This window comes from Procambarus clarkii, chromosome 38, assembly GCF_040958095.1.
Source record: "Procambarus clarkii isolate CNS0578487 chromosome 38, FALCON_Pclarkii_2.0, whole genome shotgun sequence".
NCBI lineage: Eukaryota > Metazoa > Arthropoda > Malacostraca > Decapoda > Cambaridae > Procambarus > Procambarus clarkii.
In genome coordinates, this window is record NC_091187.1 from 14,687,388 (window position 1) to 14,704,946 (window position 17,559).

Genomic DNA, 17,559 nt, shown 5'->3' on the forward strand with positions numbered 1-17,559 from the left:
CTGTTGGTCTCAAACTTCTCGCGCCGGCGAGAAACGATTGGCAGAGTTTCCTTCACCCTGATGCTCCTGTTACCTCGCAGTAAATAAGTACCTGGGAGTTAGTCAGCTGTCACGGGCTGCTTCCCGGGGGGTGGAGGCTTGATCGAGAACCGGGCCGATTTCGGGGGCACTAAAGCCCCGAAATTTTTTTAATTTTTTTTTTTAATTTTGCTTCGAGGGGCAAGTTTATTGGGCAGCGCCACTCATCTTGTGAGTGAACATACCGCCATAGCAGAATGTACAACACTCCCCAATAGGAAGAAAACCCGCTGGGTTGTTCATCCTGTCACTTGTACCCAGACACAGCTGGGACTTGCTTAACTGTCTCAAGTGAACAGCTCCTCAAACAAGAAGATTAACATTTATCAACCCTTAAAAGCTTACGTTATCTTGCGGGTGCAAAATGGGGAAATCTTTTAAGAACAGTATCAATATTTGACAAATAGTGTTTTCCTAACTCAAACAATGTGGGGTTTATTATTCTACAGTTATTCCTAATGTCTCTCAGGTGTTCACATTCACGTAGATAGTGGTCAAGGCGGTGTCCATCACTCTCACCACAGATTCTGCAACTTCGCTGATCAACTGTTGTTTCCATTCCAAATCTCCATGGATATTTGTATCCAAGACGGATTCTTGCTGAAATCATCTCAAGATAACCACAAAGATCCAAGCCCTCAGCATCATTGTATAACAACTATCCGCCAATTATAGCTGGGTTTTAAACCTTTTGAGTCAGGGACTCGGGGAGGTGGTTCACAGCTGGGAGAAGACGTCGTCTCTGGTTGTTAGGGGACGTCGTAAACGTCCCTGGCTAGTAGTTAGGCTCGTCTGTGTGTGCTGGGGGTCAGCGATCAGGTCAGGAGGAGAGAGGGAGGGAGGGTTAGGGAGGGAGGGAGGGAGAGAGGGAGGGAGAGAGGGAGGGAGGGAGGGAGGGAGAGAGGGAAGCAGCCGAGGAGAAATTGTGAAGGAGTGAGCCGTCATGTTTGGTTGGTATGTGTGGTTGGAGGTGCTTTTTGTGCATCTTTCTTCATTCCTCTCTCTCTCTCTCTCTCTCTCTCTCTCTCTCTCTCTCTCTCTCTCTCTCTCTCTCTCTCTCTCTCTCCCTCTCTCTCTCTCTCTCCCTCTCTCTCCCTCTCTCTCTCTCTCTCTCTCTCTCTCTCTTTCTCTCTCTCTCTCTCTCTCTCTCTCTCTCTCTCTCTCTCTCTCTCTCTCTCTCTCTCTCTCTCTCATACAGTAACGAGAGAAGGATACCGAACATAAATTATAATGCAGTTATAAGTGAAATTTAACATATTGATTTAGATCACATTAGATAACAACCAATTTTGCCTAAGTGTAGTGAGGTGTGAGCGTAAAGATCTAGAGAAGACGGTAGTGGAGACGTAGATCAGTAACACCTTAACGTAACTTAACCGTAACTTAACCGTAACGTCGCTTATGTGTCGATAAAGCTGTCGCATAAGTCGAGCGTCAGTTGAAAAAGTCGAGTACCAAGAGCTGAAGCCGCACAGATGGACGAACACTCTTATATAGCTTTTCAGAGTGTCATGAACCCGAATCAACCTGATCCTGGTTAGCCTGGTCAACCAGGCTGTGAATCATGCATCAGGCTGCGAGCAGCCGCGTTCAACAGCCTGGTTGACCAGCCCAGCAACCAGGAGGCCTGGGCGAGGACCGGGCCGAGGGGATGCTAAGCCCCGAAATCCTCGCAGTGTTGTGTGGAAGGGGGGGGGGGTTGGTTAGGCTAAAGATCAACCGGTTAACGTCAAAAGTCATTTAAGGTGTGATACCTTTCTTCTCCGTGTCCAACACTAATTACTACTGCTGAAACTTCCCTTTTTCTCCTATTTTTACCCTTCCCATGGCGTGGCACTGAGCCTGGTGAAGGCGCAGCGTCCCTGGGACGTCCCTGAAGCAGCACTTGACTTCTGGTGAAGGCGCAGCGTCCCTGGGACGTCCCTGAAGCAGCACTTGACTTCTGGTGAAGGCGCAGCGTCCCTGGGACGTCCCTGAAGCAGCACTTGACTTCTGGTGAAGGCGCAGCGTCCCTGGGACGTCCCTGTAGCAGCACTTGATCTCTGGTGAAGGCGCAGCGTCCCTGGGACGTCCCTGAAGCAGCACTTGACCCCTGGTGAAGGCGCAGCGTCCCTGGGACGTCCCTGAAGCAGCACTTGACCCCTGGTGAAGGCGCAGCGTTCCTGGGACGTCCCTGAAGCAGCACTTGACCCCTGGTGAAGGCGCAGCGTCCCTGGGACGTCCCTGTAGCAGCACTTGATCTCTGGTGAAGGCGCAGCGTCCCTGGGACGTCCCTGAAGCAGCACTTGACCCCTGGTGAAGGCGCAGCGTCCCTGGGACGTCCCTGAAGCAGCACTTGACCCCTGGTGAAGGCGCAGCGTCCCTGGGACGTCCCTGTAGCAGCACTTGACCCCTGGTGAAGGCGCGGCGTCCCTGGGACGTCCCTGTAGCAGCACTTGACCCCTGGTGAAGGCGCGGCGTCCCTGGGACGTCCCTGTAGCAGCACTTGACCCCTGGTGGAGTTCGGCGTCCCAAGAATCAGGTCACGCTTCCGTCCCCTCAATATAAACGGTCGCAGCTCACGCCTCGCTATCCAGCCAAGCCCCCCCCCCCCATCCCACCACCTTTTCCAGCAAAAGGTTTATCTCGCTATCTATTTCCCTCGTGATATCGGGAGCATGGAGGCGGCGTAGGGCAGGGCGGCCCCGCGCTCATGTAATCACACGAGAGAATTAAAACGTGACGAATAATTCTCCAGAGACCATCAAAGTTTTGTTTCACGAAGCCTACTATATTTCTTCTTTTTTCCCTTCATTGGATGGGAGGTTGGGCGTGGGATAGGTGGGGGGGGGGGAGAGTTGTTCTGGGAGGGTCTCCAGGTGGGGAATACTCGTTGGGATAGGAAGTACTCCAAGGGATAGGAAGAACGAGGCTACTCCAAGGGATAGGAACGACGAGGCTACTCCAAGGGATAGGAACAACGTGGCTACTCCAAGGGATAGGAAGATCGAGACTACTCCAAGGGATAGGAAGATCGAGGCTACTCCAAGGGATAGGAACAACGAGGCTACTCCAAGGGATAGGAAGATCGAGGCTACTCCAAGGGATAGGAAGATCGAGGCTACTCCAAGGGATAGGAACAACGAGGCTACTCCAAGGGATAGGAACAACGGGGCTACTCCAAGGGATAGGAACAACGTGGCTACTCCAAGGGATAGGAAGATCGAGGCTACTCCAAGGGATAGGAAGAACGAGGCTACTCCAAGGGATAGGAACGACGAGGCTACTCCAAGGGATAGGAACAACGTGGCTACTCCAAGGGATAGGAAGATCGAGACTACTCCAAGGGATAGGAAGATCGAGGCTACTCCAAGGGATAGGAACAACGAGGCTACTCCAAGGGATAGGAAGATCGAGGCTACTCCAAGGGATAGGAAGATCGAGGCTACTCCAAGGGATAGGAACAACGAGGCTACTCCAAGGGATAGGAACAACGGGGCTGCTCCAAGGGATAGGAACAACGAGGCTACTCCAAGGGATAGGAACAACGTGGCTACTCCAAGGGATAGGAAGATCGAGGCTACTCCAAGGGATAGGAACAACGAGGCTACTCCAAGGGATAGGAACATCGAGGCTACTCCAAGGGATAGGAACAACGTGGCTACTCCAAGGGATAGGAAGATCGAGGCTACTCCAAGGGATAGGAACGACGTGGCTACTCCAAGGGATAGGAACAACGTGGCTACTCCAAGGGATAGGAACAACGGGGCTACTCCAAGGGATAGGAACAACGTGGCTACTCCAAGGGATAGGAAGATCGAGACTACTCCAAGGAATAGGAAGATCGAGGCTACTCCAAGGGATAGGAACAACGAGGCTACTCCAAGGGGATAGGAAGATCGAGGCTACTCCAAGGGATAGGAAGATCGAGGCTACTCCAAGGGATAGGAACAACGAGGCTACTCCAAGGGATAGGAACAACGGGGCTACTCCAAGGGATAGGAACAACGAGGCTACTCCAAGGGATAGGAACAACGTGGCTACTCCAAGGGATAGGAACATCGAGGCTACTCCAAGGGATAGGAAGATCGAGGCTACTCCAAGGGATAGGAACAACGAGGCTACTCCAAGGGATATGAACATCGAGGCTACTCCAAGGGATAGGAACAACGGGGCTACTCCAAGGGATAGGAACAACGAGGCTACTCCAAGGGATAGGAACAACGTGGCTACTCCAAGGGATAGGAAGATCGAGGCTACTCCAAGGGATAGGAACAACGAGGCTACTCCAAGGGATAGGAACAACGAGGCTACTCCAAGGGATAGGAACAACGAGGCTACTCCAAGGGATAGGAAGATCGAGGCTACTCCAAGGGATAGGAACAACGAGGCTACTCCAAGGGATAGGAAGATCGAGCCTACTCCAAGGGATAGGAACAACGAGGCTACTCCAAGGGATAGGAACAACGAGGCTACTCCAAGGGATAGGAACAACGTGGCTACTCCAAGGGATAGGAAGATCGAGGCTACTCCAAGGGATAGGAACAACGAGGCTACTCCAAGGGATAGGAACAACGGGGCTACTCCAAGGGATAGGAACAACGAGGCTACTCCAAGGGATAGGAACAACGTGGCTACTCCAAGGGATAGGAACATCGAGGCTACTCCAAGGGATAGGAACAACGAGGCTACTCCAAGGGATAGGAACATCGAGGCTACTCCAAGGGATAGGAACAACGGGGCTACTCCAAGGGATAGGAACAACGGGGCTACTCCAAGGGATAGGAACAACGAGGCTACTCCAAGGGATAGGAACAACGAGGCTTCTCCAAGGGATAGGAACAACGTGGCTACTCCAAAGGATAGGAAGATCGAGGCTACTCCAAGGGATAGGAACAACGAGGCTACTCCAAGGGATAGGAACAACGAGGCTACTCCAAGGGATAGGAACAACGAGGCTACTCCAAGGGATAGGAAGATCGAGGCTACTCCAAGGGATAGGAACAACGAGGCTACTCCAAGGGATAGGAAGATCGAGGCTACTCCAAGGGATAGGAACAACGAGGCTACTCCAAGGGATAGAAACAACGAGGCTACTCCAAGGGATAGGAACAACGTGGCTACTCCAAGGGATAGGAAGATCGAGGCTACTCCAAGGGATAGGAACAACGAGGCTACTCCAAGGGATAGGAACAACGGGGCTACTCCAAGGGATAGGAACAACGGGGCTACTCCAAGGGATAGGAACTTCCTCCTGCAATGAGAGTTGCTTCAAGGCAAAACTGGGACGACATCTTCAAAAAGATGGATAGGTTCAAGTTCAAGTGCGTTTATTGAGACAATAAATGAACTCAAAGGGAGTTTATTTCTCAATAAACATTGAACTCTATCTCAAAGGGATAGAGTATTTTAGACAGTGTCTATCCTCCTTGTTGGATGGGGCAGTAATCTCAGAATTTGTCAATTCTGGAAATTTTGTTGACAAAGCAGTCCATCCCAGGAAGAAAGTACAAAGATCTTAAAGAAAGTACTTTAGCACAATTGTTATAGTCTACAGTTTGTACTACTGAAAATGCAAATATATTGGGCTGGGAGGCAATACAACAGAGAACTCCCATACTTAACCTAACCCAACCTAAACTAACCTAACCTAACCCAACCTAACGTAACCTAACCAAACCTAACCTAACCTAACCTAACCTACCCAAACCTAACCTAACCTAACCAAACCTAACCTAACTTAACCTAACCTAACCTAACCAAACCTAACCAAACCTAACCAAACCTAACCAAACCTAACCAAACCTAACCAAACCTAACCTAACCTAACTTAACCAAACCTAACCTAACCAAACCTATGCTATACGTAATATAAACAAACTAGGTATTAAAGAAACATGTTATATTTCAGGTCAAATTTCGCCTAAGATAGTCCTAGGATAAGTTTGGGTAGACGTAGCATAGACTAGGTTAGACATTGGATAGGCTTGGTTAGGTGTAGGATAGATTATTTAACGCTTAGGATAGATTATATAAGACTTATGATAGATTATTTAAGACTTATGATAGATTATTTTAGGCTTAGGTTAGATTATTTAAGGCTTAGGATATATTATTTTAGGCTTAGGATATATTATTTTAGGCTTAGGATATATTATTTTAGGCTACCTTACCTTGAGGTGCTTCCGGGGCTTAGCGTCCCCGCGGCCCGGTCGTCGACCAGGCCTCCTGGTTGCTGGACTGATCAACCAGGCTGTTAGACGCGGCTGCTCGCAGCCTGACGTATGAGTCACAGCCTGGTTGATCAGGTATCCTTTGGAGGTGCTTATCCAGTTCTCTCTTGAACACTGTGAGGGGTCTGCCAGTTATGCCCCTTATGTGTAGTGGAAGCGTGTTGAACAGTCTCGGGCCTCTGATGTTGATAGTTCTCTCTTGAACACTATTGTGAGGGGTCAGCCAGTTATGTCCCTTATGTGTAGTGGAAGCGTGTTGAACAGTCTCGGACCTCTGATGTTGATAGAGTTCCCTCTCAGAGTACCTGTTGCACCTCTGCTTTTCAACGGGGGTATTCTGCACATCCTGCCATGTCTTCTGGTCTCATGTGATGTTATTTCTGTGTGCAGGTTTGGGACCAGCCCCTCTAATATTTTCCACGTGTAAATTATTATGTATCTCTCCCGCCTGCGCTCAAGGGAGTACAGATTTAGGCTCTTTAGTCGGTCCCAATAGTTTAGGTGTTTTACTGAGTGGATTCTAGCAGTAAAGGATCTCTGCACGCTCTCCAGGTCAGCAATTTCTCCAGCTGTGAAAGGTGCTGTCATTGTGCAGCAGTACTCCACTCTAGAGAGCACAAGCGTTTTGAAAAGTATCATCATCGGTATAGCATCTCTAGTGTGAAAAGTTCTTGTTAAGGATAAGTTAGGTTAAGGCTTAGGGATAGGCTATGATAGACAATGTTAGACCTAGGATAGTTTAGGTTAAGCCAAGAATAGGTTAGGTGAGCCCTATGATAGTTCAAATTGAGCTTAGGATTGGTTAGGTCGTAAAGGCATATTTTAACCGTAGTTTACTGTAAAGATAAATTATGTTAATTGTTGTATTAGTCTTTGGTTTAATTACGATTTTCTTCATTTTTTTTAATTATTATCCTTACAATTATTATCTCGTTTTGAAGCCCATTTGGTATTTCTGTCTAATTTCATTCCTCGATCTTTTCTGGAGTCGAACCTGGTCAGCCACGGTACCATATCCCTGGCAGCTGACCAGTCACCCAGCCAGCCTGGAGACATTGGCTGACTGAGGGGATATGGTACTGAAATGCCAGGGATACCCAGTGGACCAGGTTCGAATCCTTGAGGGGTCATTGAGTTTACAGTTGAACATTGACTTGAGAATTATTCGTGCTTTACACAAACACTTACACTCGCTAATCCTTTGCAAAATCAGAGGCTGAAAACTTGCTAATCCTTAGCGGCTGAAGCCTCGCTATTTCTAGCATAATTTGCGGTTACAGATTCGCTATCCCTAGCATAATGAGCTGAAGCCTCGCTGACACGGGCGCCTGATAGCTGGGTGGACAGCACTTTGGATTGGTATTCCTGAGGTTCCGCGTTCGATCCCCGGTGGAGGCGGAGACAAATGGTTAAAATGTTTCTTTCACCCCTGATGCCTCTGTTACCTAGCAGTAAATAGGTACCTGGGAGTTAGACAGCTGCTACGGGCTGCTTCCTGGGTGTAACGAAAAGGAGGCCAGGTCGAGGACCGGGCCGCGGGGACGCTAAGCCCCGAAATTTTCTCAAGATAACCTCAAGACTCTAGCATAATCAGCAATTGCGACACAGCAAACGCCAGCGTACTGAAACCAGTGACAGAGCTCCCTTGACTTGGACTGAAGTAGCACTGGACCCGGGAACAGTAACACTAAATACAGGCAACAACGGAACCAAAAGTAACACGCTAGGCGCCGGCGGCTGAAGTAACGATAGATTATTTAAGACTTATGATAGATTATTTAAGACTTATGATAGATTATTTAAGACTTATGATAGATTATTTTAGGCTTAGGTTAGATTATTTAAGGCTTAGGATATATTATTTTAGGCTTAGGATATATTATTTTAGGCTTAGGATATATTATTTTAGGCTACCTTACCTTGAGGTGCTTCCGGGGCTTAGCGTCCCCGCGGCCCGGTCGTCGACCAGGCCTCCTGGTTGCTGGACTGATCAACCAGGCTGTTAGACGCGGCTGCTCGCAGCCTGACGTATGAGTCACAGCCTGGTTGATCAGGTATCCTTTGGAGGTGCTTATCCAGTTCTCTCTTGAACACTGTGAGGGGTCTGCCAGTTATGCCCCTTATGTGTAGTGGAAGCGTGTTGAACAGTCTCGGGCCTCTGATGTTGATAGTTCTCTCTTGAACACTATTGTGAGGGGTCAGCCAGTTATGTCCCTTATGTGTAGTGGAAGCGTGTTGAACAGTCTCGGACCTCTGATGTTGATAGAGTTCCCTCTCAGAGTACCTGTTGCACCTCTGCTTTTCAACGGGGGTATTCTGCACATCCTGCCATGTCTTCTGGTCTCATGTGATGTTATTTCTGTGTGCAGGTTTGGGACCAGCCCCTCTAATATTTTCCACGTGTAAATTATTATGTATCTCTCCCGCCTGCGCTCAAGGGAGTACAGATTTAGGCTCTTTAGTCGGTCCCAATAGTTTAGGTGTTTTACTGAGTGGATTCTAGCAGTAAAGGATCTCTGCACGCTCTCCAGGTCAGCAATTTCTCCAGCTGTGAAAGGTGCTGTCATTGTGCAGCAGTACTCCACTCTAGAGAGCACAAGCGTTTTGAAAAGTATCATCATCGGTATAGCATCTCTAGTGTGAAAAGTTCTTGTTAAGGATAAGTTAGGTTAAGGCTTAGGGATAGGCTATGATAGACAATGTTAGACCTAGGATAGTTTAGGTTAAGCCAAGAATAGGTTAGGTGAGCCCTATGATAGTTCAAATTGAGCTTAGGATTGGTTAGGTCGTAAAGGCATATTTTAACCGTAGTTTACTGTAAAGATAAATTATGTTAATTGTTGTATTAGTCTTTGGTTTAATTACGATTTTCTTCATTTTTTTTAATTATTATCCTTACAATTATTATCTCGTTTTGAAGCCCATTTGGTATTTCTGTCTAATTTCATTCCTCGATCTTTTCTGGAGTCGAACCTGGTCAGCCACGGTACCATATCCCTGGCAGCTGACCAGTCACCCAGCCAGCCTGGAGACATTGGCTGACTGAGGGGATATGGTACTGAAATGCCAGGGATACCCAGTGGACCAGGTTCGAATCCTTGAGGGGTCATTGAGTTTACAGTTGAACATTGACTTGAGAATTATTCGTGCTTTACACAAACACTTACACTCGCTAATCCTTTGCAAAATCAGAGGCTGAAAACTTGCTAATCCTTAGCGGCTGAAGCCTCGCTATTTCTAGCATAATTTGCGGTTACAGATTCGCTATCCCTAGCATAATGAGCTGAAGCCTCGCTGACACGGGCGCCTGATAGCTGGGTGGACAGCACTTTGGATTGGTATTCCTGAGGTTCCGCGTTCGATCCCCGGTGGAGGCGGAGACAAATGGTTAAAATGTTTCTTTCACCCCTGATGCCTCTGTTACCTAGCAGTAAATAGGTACCTGGGAGTTAGACAGCTGCTACGGGCTGCTTCCTGGGTGTAACGAAAAGGAGGCCAGGTCGAGGACCGGGCCGCGGGGACGCTAAGCCCCGAAATTTTCTCAAGATAACCTCAAGACTCTAGCATAATCAGCAATTGCGACACAGCAAACGCCAGCGTACTGAAACCAGTGACAGAGCTCCCTTGACTTGGACTGAAGTAGCACTGGACCCGGGAACAGTAACACTAAATACAGGCAACAACGGAACCAAAAGTAACACGCTAGGCGCCGGCGGCTGAAGTAACGATAGATTATTTAAGACTTATGATAGATTATTTAAGACTTATGATAGATTATTTAAGACTTATGATAGATTATTTTAGGCTTAGGTTAGATTATTTAAGGCTTAGGATATATTATTTTAGGCTTAGGATATATTATTTTAGGCTTAGGATATATTATTTTAGGCTACCTTACCTTGAGGTGCTTCCGGGGCTTAGCGTCCCCGCGGCCCGGTCGTCGACCAGGCCTCCTGGTTGCTGGACTGATCAACCAGGCTGTTAGACGCGGCTGCTCGCAGCCTGACGTATGAGTCACAGCCTGGTTGATCAGGTATCCTTTGGAGGTGCTTATCCAGTTCTCTCTTGAACACTGTGAGGGGTCTGCCAGTTATGCCCCTTATGTGTAGTGGAAGCGTGTTGAACAGTCTCGGGCCTCTGATGTTGATAGTTCTCTCTTGAACACTATTGTGAGGGGTCAGCCAGTTATGTCCCTTATGTGTAGTGGAAGCGTGTTGAACAGTCTCGGACCTCTGATGTTGATAGAGTTCCCTCTCAGAGTACCTGTTGCACCTCTGCTTTTCAACGGGGGTATTCTGCACATCCTGCCATGTCTTCTGGTCTCATGTGATGTTATTTCTGTGTGCAGGTTTGGGACCAGCCCCTCTAATATTTTCCACGTGTAAATTATTATGTATCTCTCCCGCCTGCGCTCAAGGGAGTACAGATTTAGGCTCTTTAGTCGGTCCCAATAGTTTAGGTGTTTTACTGAGTGGATTCTAGCAGTAAAGGATCTCTGCACGCTCTCCAGGTCAGCAATTTCTCCAGCTGTGAAAGGTGCTGTCATTGTGCAGCAGTACTCCACTCTAGAGAGCACAAGCGTTTTGAAAAGTATCATCATCGGTATAGCATCTCTAGTGTGAAAAGTTCTTGTTAAGGATAAGTTAGGTTAAGGCTTAGGGATAGGCTATGATAGACAATGTTAGACCTAGGATAGTTTAGGTTAAGCCAAGAATAGGTTAGGTGAGCCCTATGATAGTTCAAATTGAGCTTAGGATTGGTTAGGTCGTAAAGGCATATTTTAACCGTAGTTTACTGTAAAGATAAATTATGTTAATTGTTGTATTAGTCTTTGGTTTAATTACGATTTTCTTCATTTTTTTTAATTATTATCCTTACAATTATTATCTCGTTTTGAAGCCCATTTGGTATTTCTGTCTAATTTCATTCCTCGATCTTTTCTGGAGTCGAACCTGGTCAGCCACGGTACCATATCCCTGGCAGCTGACCAGTCACCCAGCCAGCCTGGAGACATTGGCTGACTGAGGGGATATGGTACTGAAATGCCAGGGATACCCAGTGGACCAGGTTCGAATCCTTGAGGGGTCATTGAGTTTACAGTTGAACATTGACTTGAGAATTATTCGTGCTTTACACAAACACTTACACTCGCTAATCCTTTGCAAAATCAGAGGCTGAAAACTTGCTAATCCTTAGCGGCTGAAGCCTCGCTATTTCTAGCATAATTTGCGGTTACAGATTCGCTATCCCTAGCATAATGAGCTGAAGCCTCGCTGACACGGGCGCCTGATAGCTGGGTGGACAGCACTTTGGATTGGTATTCCTGAGGTTCCGCGTTCGATCCCCGGTGGAGGCGGAGACAAATGGTTAAAATGTTTCTTTCACCCCTGATGCCTCTGTTACCTAGCAGTAAATAGGTACCTGGGAGTTAGACAGCTGCTACGGGCTGCTTCCTGGGTGTAACGAAAAGGAGGCCAGGTCGAGGACCGGGCCGCGGGGACGCTAAGCCCCGAAATTTTCTCAAGATAACCTCAAGACTCTAGCATAATCAGCAATTGCGACACAGCAAACGCCAGCGTACTGAAACCAGTGACAGAGCTCCCTTGACTTGGACTGAAGTAGCACTGGACCCGGGAACAGTAACACTAAATACAGGCAACAACGGAACCAAAAGTAACACGCTAGGCGCCGGCGGCTGAAGTAACAGAAGCCTAGGCAACAGCAATTTTAGTTGCAGTAACAGTAGCAACAACAACAGTTGCAGTAACAGTAGCAACAACAACAGTTGCAGTAACAGTAGCAACAACAACAGTTGCAGTAACAGTAGCAACAACAACAGTTGCAGTAACAGTAGCAACAACAACAGTTGCAGTAACAGTAGCAACAACAACAGTTGCAGTAACAGTAGCAACAACAACAGTTGCAGTAACAGTAGCAACAACAACAGTTGCAGTAACAGTAGCAACAACAACAGTTGCAGTAACAGTAGCAACAACAACAGTTGCAGTAACAGTAGCAACAACAACAGTTGCAGGAACAGTAGCAACAACAACAGTTGCAGTAACAGTAGCAACAACAACAGTTGCAGTAACAGTAGCAACAACAACAGTTGCAGTAACAGTAGCAACAACAACAGTTGCAGGAACAGTAGCAACAACAACAGTTGCAGTAACAGTAGCAACAACAACAGTTGCAGGAACAGTAGCAACAACAACTGTTGGAACAGGAACAACAACAGCAGCAATGACAGTAGCAGTAACAAAAGCAATAACAGCCATATAAAAAGTAGCAACAACAGTACCAGGAACAGTATCAGCAGCAGTAGCAACAGTATCAGTTGGAACAAAAGAAGTAGCATCACTAACATCATCAGTAACAGTACCAGTAACAGAAGCAGCATCATCTGTATCAGTAACAGTAGCAGCAATAGAGGTTACTAGCTGTTACTAGCAGTAACAGCATCATCTGTATCAGTAACAGTAGCAGCAATAGAGGTTACTAGCTGTTACTAGCAGTAACAGTAGCATCTGTATCAGTAACAGTAGCAGCAATAGAGGTTACTAGCTGTTACTAGCAGTAACAGTAGCATCTGTATCAGTAACAGTAGCAGCAATAGAGGTTACTAGCTGTTACTAGCAGTAACAGTAGCATCTGTATCAGTAACAGTAGCAGCAATAGAGGTTACTAGCTGTTACTAGCAGTAACAGTAGCATCTGTATCAGTAACAGTAGCAGCAATAGAGGTTACTAGCTGTTACTAGCAGTAACAGTAGCATCTGTATCAGTAACAGTAGCAGCAATAGAGGTTACTAGCTGTTACTAGCAGTAACAGTAGCATCTGTATCAGTAACAGTAGCAGCAATAGAGGTTACTAGCAGTAGCAGCAGCAGCTGTATCAAAAAACGGTAACAGTAACATTAGCGGTAGTAGCAACAGCCAGCATTGCTAACATCAACGGTATAAGTAGCAGCAGCAACAGTAGCAGCAACAGAAGCGACATTGCCATCATCAACAGTAGCAATCGTCAAACTCCACAAAAAAAATAATTCGGAGAAAGTTCCTGTGCATCAGAAGTAGAAACATTGCCTCCAACAGGAAGTCCCAAACACACAGATTAATAGTAGCAATAACAGATGCAATTAAAGGTGAACTTAGGTAGCACAGTCATTAATAACGACATGAACGTTCATCCGGTGAGTGAACAGCCTCAGGTATTACCAGCGAGCAGTTCTACACTACTGTTCAAAGCCTCTTAAGATGAACACAAAAGAGTGCCATCTTGAACCACAGGACCAAAACAGAAAACGGAATATAAGATGTCGAGGCAAATATAAAAATTTGTTTCTCAATATTTGTTAATACATTCTTTTTATTCAATTATATTACGTTTCGAATTTGTATTTTATTGATTCGTGTTTTAAACGCGAGAGTTTTATTATGCGTATTTTTCGCCCTGTTTAGCGTTAAGATATGTAAATGTGGGTTGTCATTTTCATATTGTATTTATGGCCGTTCTGCCAGCGATAATGGCCACGTTCAAGCCATACTTCCTGTCCACTAATTCAGACTTTTAAACAAGTCTACCCTCCTTAATTTTAAGCCTTTTTCAGCTGGTCAATGTATTCGTGCACTCTCTCAAAGCCGGCGGTTAGGTTAAGATATTCACAGTTCTTGAACGATTCGCGTTCTCGTTCGTCTAGCCTTTGGGTACGTTCAGTTGCTAAGCGTTTTTTGGGGGGCTGCGTTCATTAATTTTAGAATTTTTAGGCTCATTTCAGGTATTTAAGAGTTTTAACTATGAGGAGAAAGCGACAAGCCATTACGACTATATAGCACTGAGAAGGGTTCAGGATAAGGATTTGGGATGGGACGGGGAAAAGGAATGGTGCCCAACCACTTGTGGACGGTCGGGGATTGAACGCCGACCTGCATGACGCTCTACAGTCCAGCCCATGTGAGGGGTGGGGGGGGGACGCTCTCAATTATTACTTATTTTGAACAAAGCTCTTCAATTATTTTTAGTTTGTGGGTCATGTTCAATTATTTCGATTTTGAGTTGCGTTCATTTATTCCCGATTTTGAATTGCGTTCAATTATTCCCAGATGAGTGACCGGCTGCATTTAATAATTTAGAGATTTGCGAACCGCATTCAGTTATTCCTATTTTCCGTCTTATTCAAATATTGGTCAAATTACGAACGGTGGTCAGTACAAGCTACGGCCATTGGTGAATACAAGTGCGGGCCGCATTCAGTAAAATCGCGAGCCGCAATTAATGCAAATTGCGGTACACATTCAATTAGATTACGGTAAGCTTTCAATAATGTTTACGGGGCCGCATTTATCGAAATTGCGGCGGGGGTGGGGGGGGAAGGGGAGGAAGCTTCAACTAATCACCCCCACCCCCCCCCCCACCTGTCCTCACGTCTGGACGTGAATCATTAAATAGCATTCAATCACAAAGTTCCATACCTGTCTTTAACCTGTTGCGCCATTATATATTTCGGAAACTTTCGGATTGAATAGATCACTTGTCATTAATGGTCATGTAATGGTAAGGGAGCCGGTCGGTCGAGCGGACAGCACTCTGAACTTGTGATCCTGTGGTCCTGGGTTCGATCCCAGGCGCCGGCCAGAAACAATGGGCAGAGTTTCTTTCACCCTATGCCCCCTGTTACCTAGCAGTAAAAATAGGTACCTGGGTGTTAGTCAGCTGTCACAGGCTGCTTCCTGGGGGTGGAGGTCTGGTCGAGGACCGGGCCGCGAGGACACTAAATAGCCCCGAAATCATCTCAAGATAACCTCAAGATGATGTCAAACGCTTACCTTCCTATAGTAACTACTGTATATCTGTTACAAATATCTAATTACTCATGTTACAAATATCTAATTACTCATGTTACTAATATCTAATTACTCATTTTCCCCGTCATTTAACTCTACAAACTACCACTCTGGGGATCTTCCGTCTTTCAAAAAACCGTTTGAGATACTTTTTCGCGAGAGAATAATACTTTTCCTTTGATAGTGTGTGATATAACACAAAGTTATTCCCGCAAAATGTTTTGCCTGTTCAATTATTCGGGATTTGTGGGCGCGTTCAATTAAGAACATGTTTACGGTCGCGTTCACACCGCAGGATAGCTTTATCTGATTCCCGGCGACCCTTCACAGGGTAAGTGCATATAAACTTGTTCAGGGATGGGAGAGGTGAAGAGAGAGAGAGGGGTGGGAGAGAGAGGGGTGGGAGAGAGAGGGGTGGGAGAGAGAGGTGGGAGAGAGAGGTGAAGAGAGAGAGGGGGGTGGGAGAGAGGGGTGGGAGAGAGAGGGGTGAAGAGAGAGAGGGGGGGTGGGAGAGAGAGGGCGTGGGAGAGAGGGGTGGGAGAGAGAGAGGGGTGGGAGAGAGGGGTGGGAGAGAGAGGGGTGGGAGAGAGAGGGGTGGGAGAGAGAGGGGTGAAGAGAGAGAGGGGGGTGGGAGAGAGAGGGGGGGTGGGGGAGAGAGAGGGGTGGGAGAGAGAGGGGTGGGAGAGAGAGGGGTGGGAGAGAGGGGTGGGAGAGAGAGGGGTGGGAGAGAGAGGGGTGGGAGAGAGAGTGGTGGGAGAGAGAGTGGTGGGAGAGAGAGGGCGTAGGAGAGAGGGGTGGGAGAGAGAGAGGGATGGGAGAGAGAGGGATGGGAGAGAGAGGGGTGGGAGAGACAGACAGACTCCTCACCGTGAAGCCCCTTCCCCCCTCCAGCCGTGAGTAGGTAAAGAAATTAATAATCCATGCTTGGCTGCCTTGCCTTTAATCTCCTGGGTAATTCTCAGAATTGTGTAGTCATGACAGGTAATGAGCTACCTTCAGTTATTGCCAAGGAAACAGAGAGAGAGAGAGAGAGAGAGAGAGAGAGAGAGAGAGAGAGAGAGAGAGAGAGAGAGAGAGAGAGAGAGAGGGAGAGAGAGTGTGTGAGAGAGAGAGAGAAGAGAGAGAGAGAGAGAGAGAGAGAGAGAGAGAGAGAGAGAGAGAGAGAGAGAGAGAGAGAGAGAGAGAGAGAGAGTGTGAGAGAGAGAGAGAAGAGAGAGAGAGAGAGAGAGAGAGAGAGAGAGAGAGAGAGAGAGAGAGAGAGAGAGAGAGAGAGAGAGAGTTCTGGGGGTAAAAATAGCCTAAGCCACTCTATCCCTTTGAGATGTAATTTTTCTTGTCTCAATAAACATGAAATTGAGAGTCCAGAAACTAATGCTATTCTGCTATCTAATCCTTCCTTATTGTGGGTGGTGTTGACTCAGTAGGTAGAGCTACGGGCTGCTGTTTGTGTGGTTGTGGTTCAAGGTTCCGATGGCCCCACAAGTGAATAAAATACTAAATATATTTATATGTCTTACCTAATAGCCCGAACCGCGCTACTTGGCCTAGTATGCAAGGCCCGATTTGCCAAACAGATAGAGTGAATTTCGCTTTCTTCATATATATTTTTTCAAATTTGTTTATTCCAATTAATATTATTGTAATATAGTATGAACATGAATTACTGAATAAGTTATTTTAGCTTAGGTTAGGATAAGTTAAGTTAGGTTAGGTTAAGTTTGGTTAGGTAAGGTTAAGTTAAGTTAGATTAGGTTAGGTTTGGTTAGGTAAGGTTAAGTTAAGTTAGGTTAGGTTAGGTTACGTTACGTTTGATCAAATTTCTTTGTTAATTTTAACTCAGAACTAAAAAATAATTAAATTATATATAATATAATGGAAAGCTTTATCATTCCATCAGAAAAAATATTTAATATTTCACAATTACATATATATATATATATATATATATATATATATATATATATATATATATATATATATATATATATATATATATATATATATATATATATTGCAACATACTTGCTATCGTGTTAGTCTCACTAACCCTCCATGAGAGGTCATGACCCCTACACCCAACCCATCAGTTATCACATCACAGTCAAGCACAAACACAAATTATTCCTCAGCATGTGACTCAAAACTCTAATTTATCAAAGCAAAATAAACTAATCAGCAAAATCAGATATGACGCGTATGACACCGGGATTATTTCATTCTAAAACCAAAGTTTATACATGAAAAAGTAAATGATCAAACCTACTAATTTAAACGACTTATACATATATATAAACTACTTATATCTAAATGACTTAAACATATCTAAATGACTTGTACATATCTAAACGACTTATACATATCTAAATGACTTATACATATCTAAATGACTTATACATATCTAAACGACTTATACATATCTAAATGAC

General features: G+C 45.9%; 2 protein-coding genes across 2 annotated transcripts in view; both read left to right on the forward strand.

Moving 5' to 3' along the window:
- LOC123772040 (zygotic gap protein knirps-like) overlaps positions 1-17,559 on the forward strand; it is a gene marked incomplete in the record, with an annotated part of 198,958 nt that overhangs the window by 55,704 nt on the left and 125,695 nt on the right.
- LOC138372193 (nuclear speckle splicing regulatory protein 1-like) lies at positions 4,193-5,320 on the forward strand. The gene has a single exon (XM_069337511.1). The coding sequence runs from the start codon at positions 4,193-4,195 to the stop codon at positions 5,318-5,320; it is 1,128 nt and encodes a 375-aa protein (XP_069193612.1).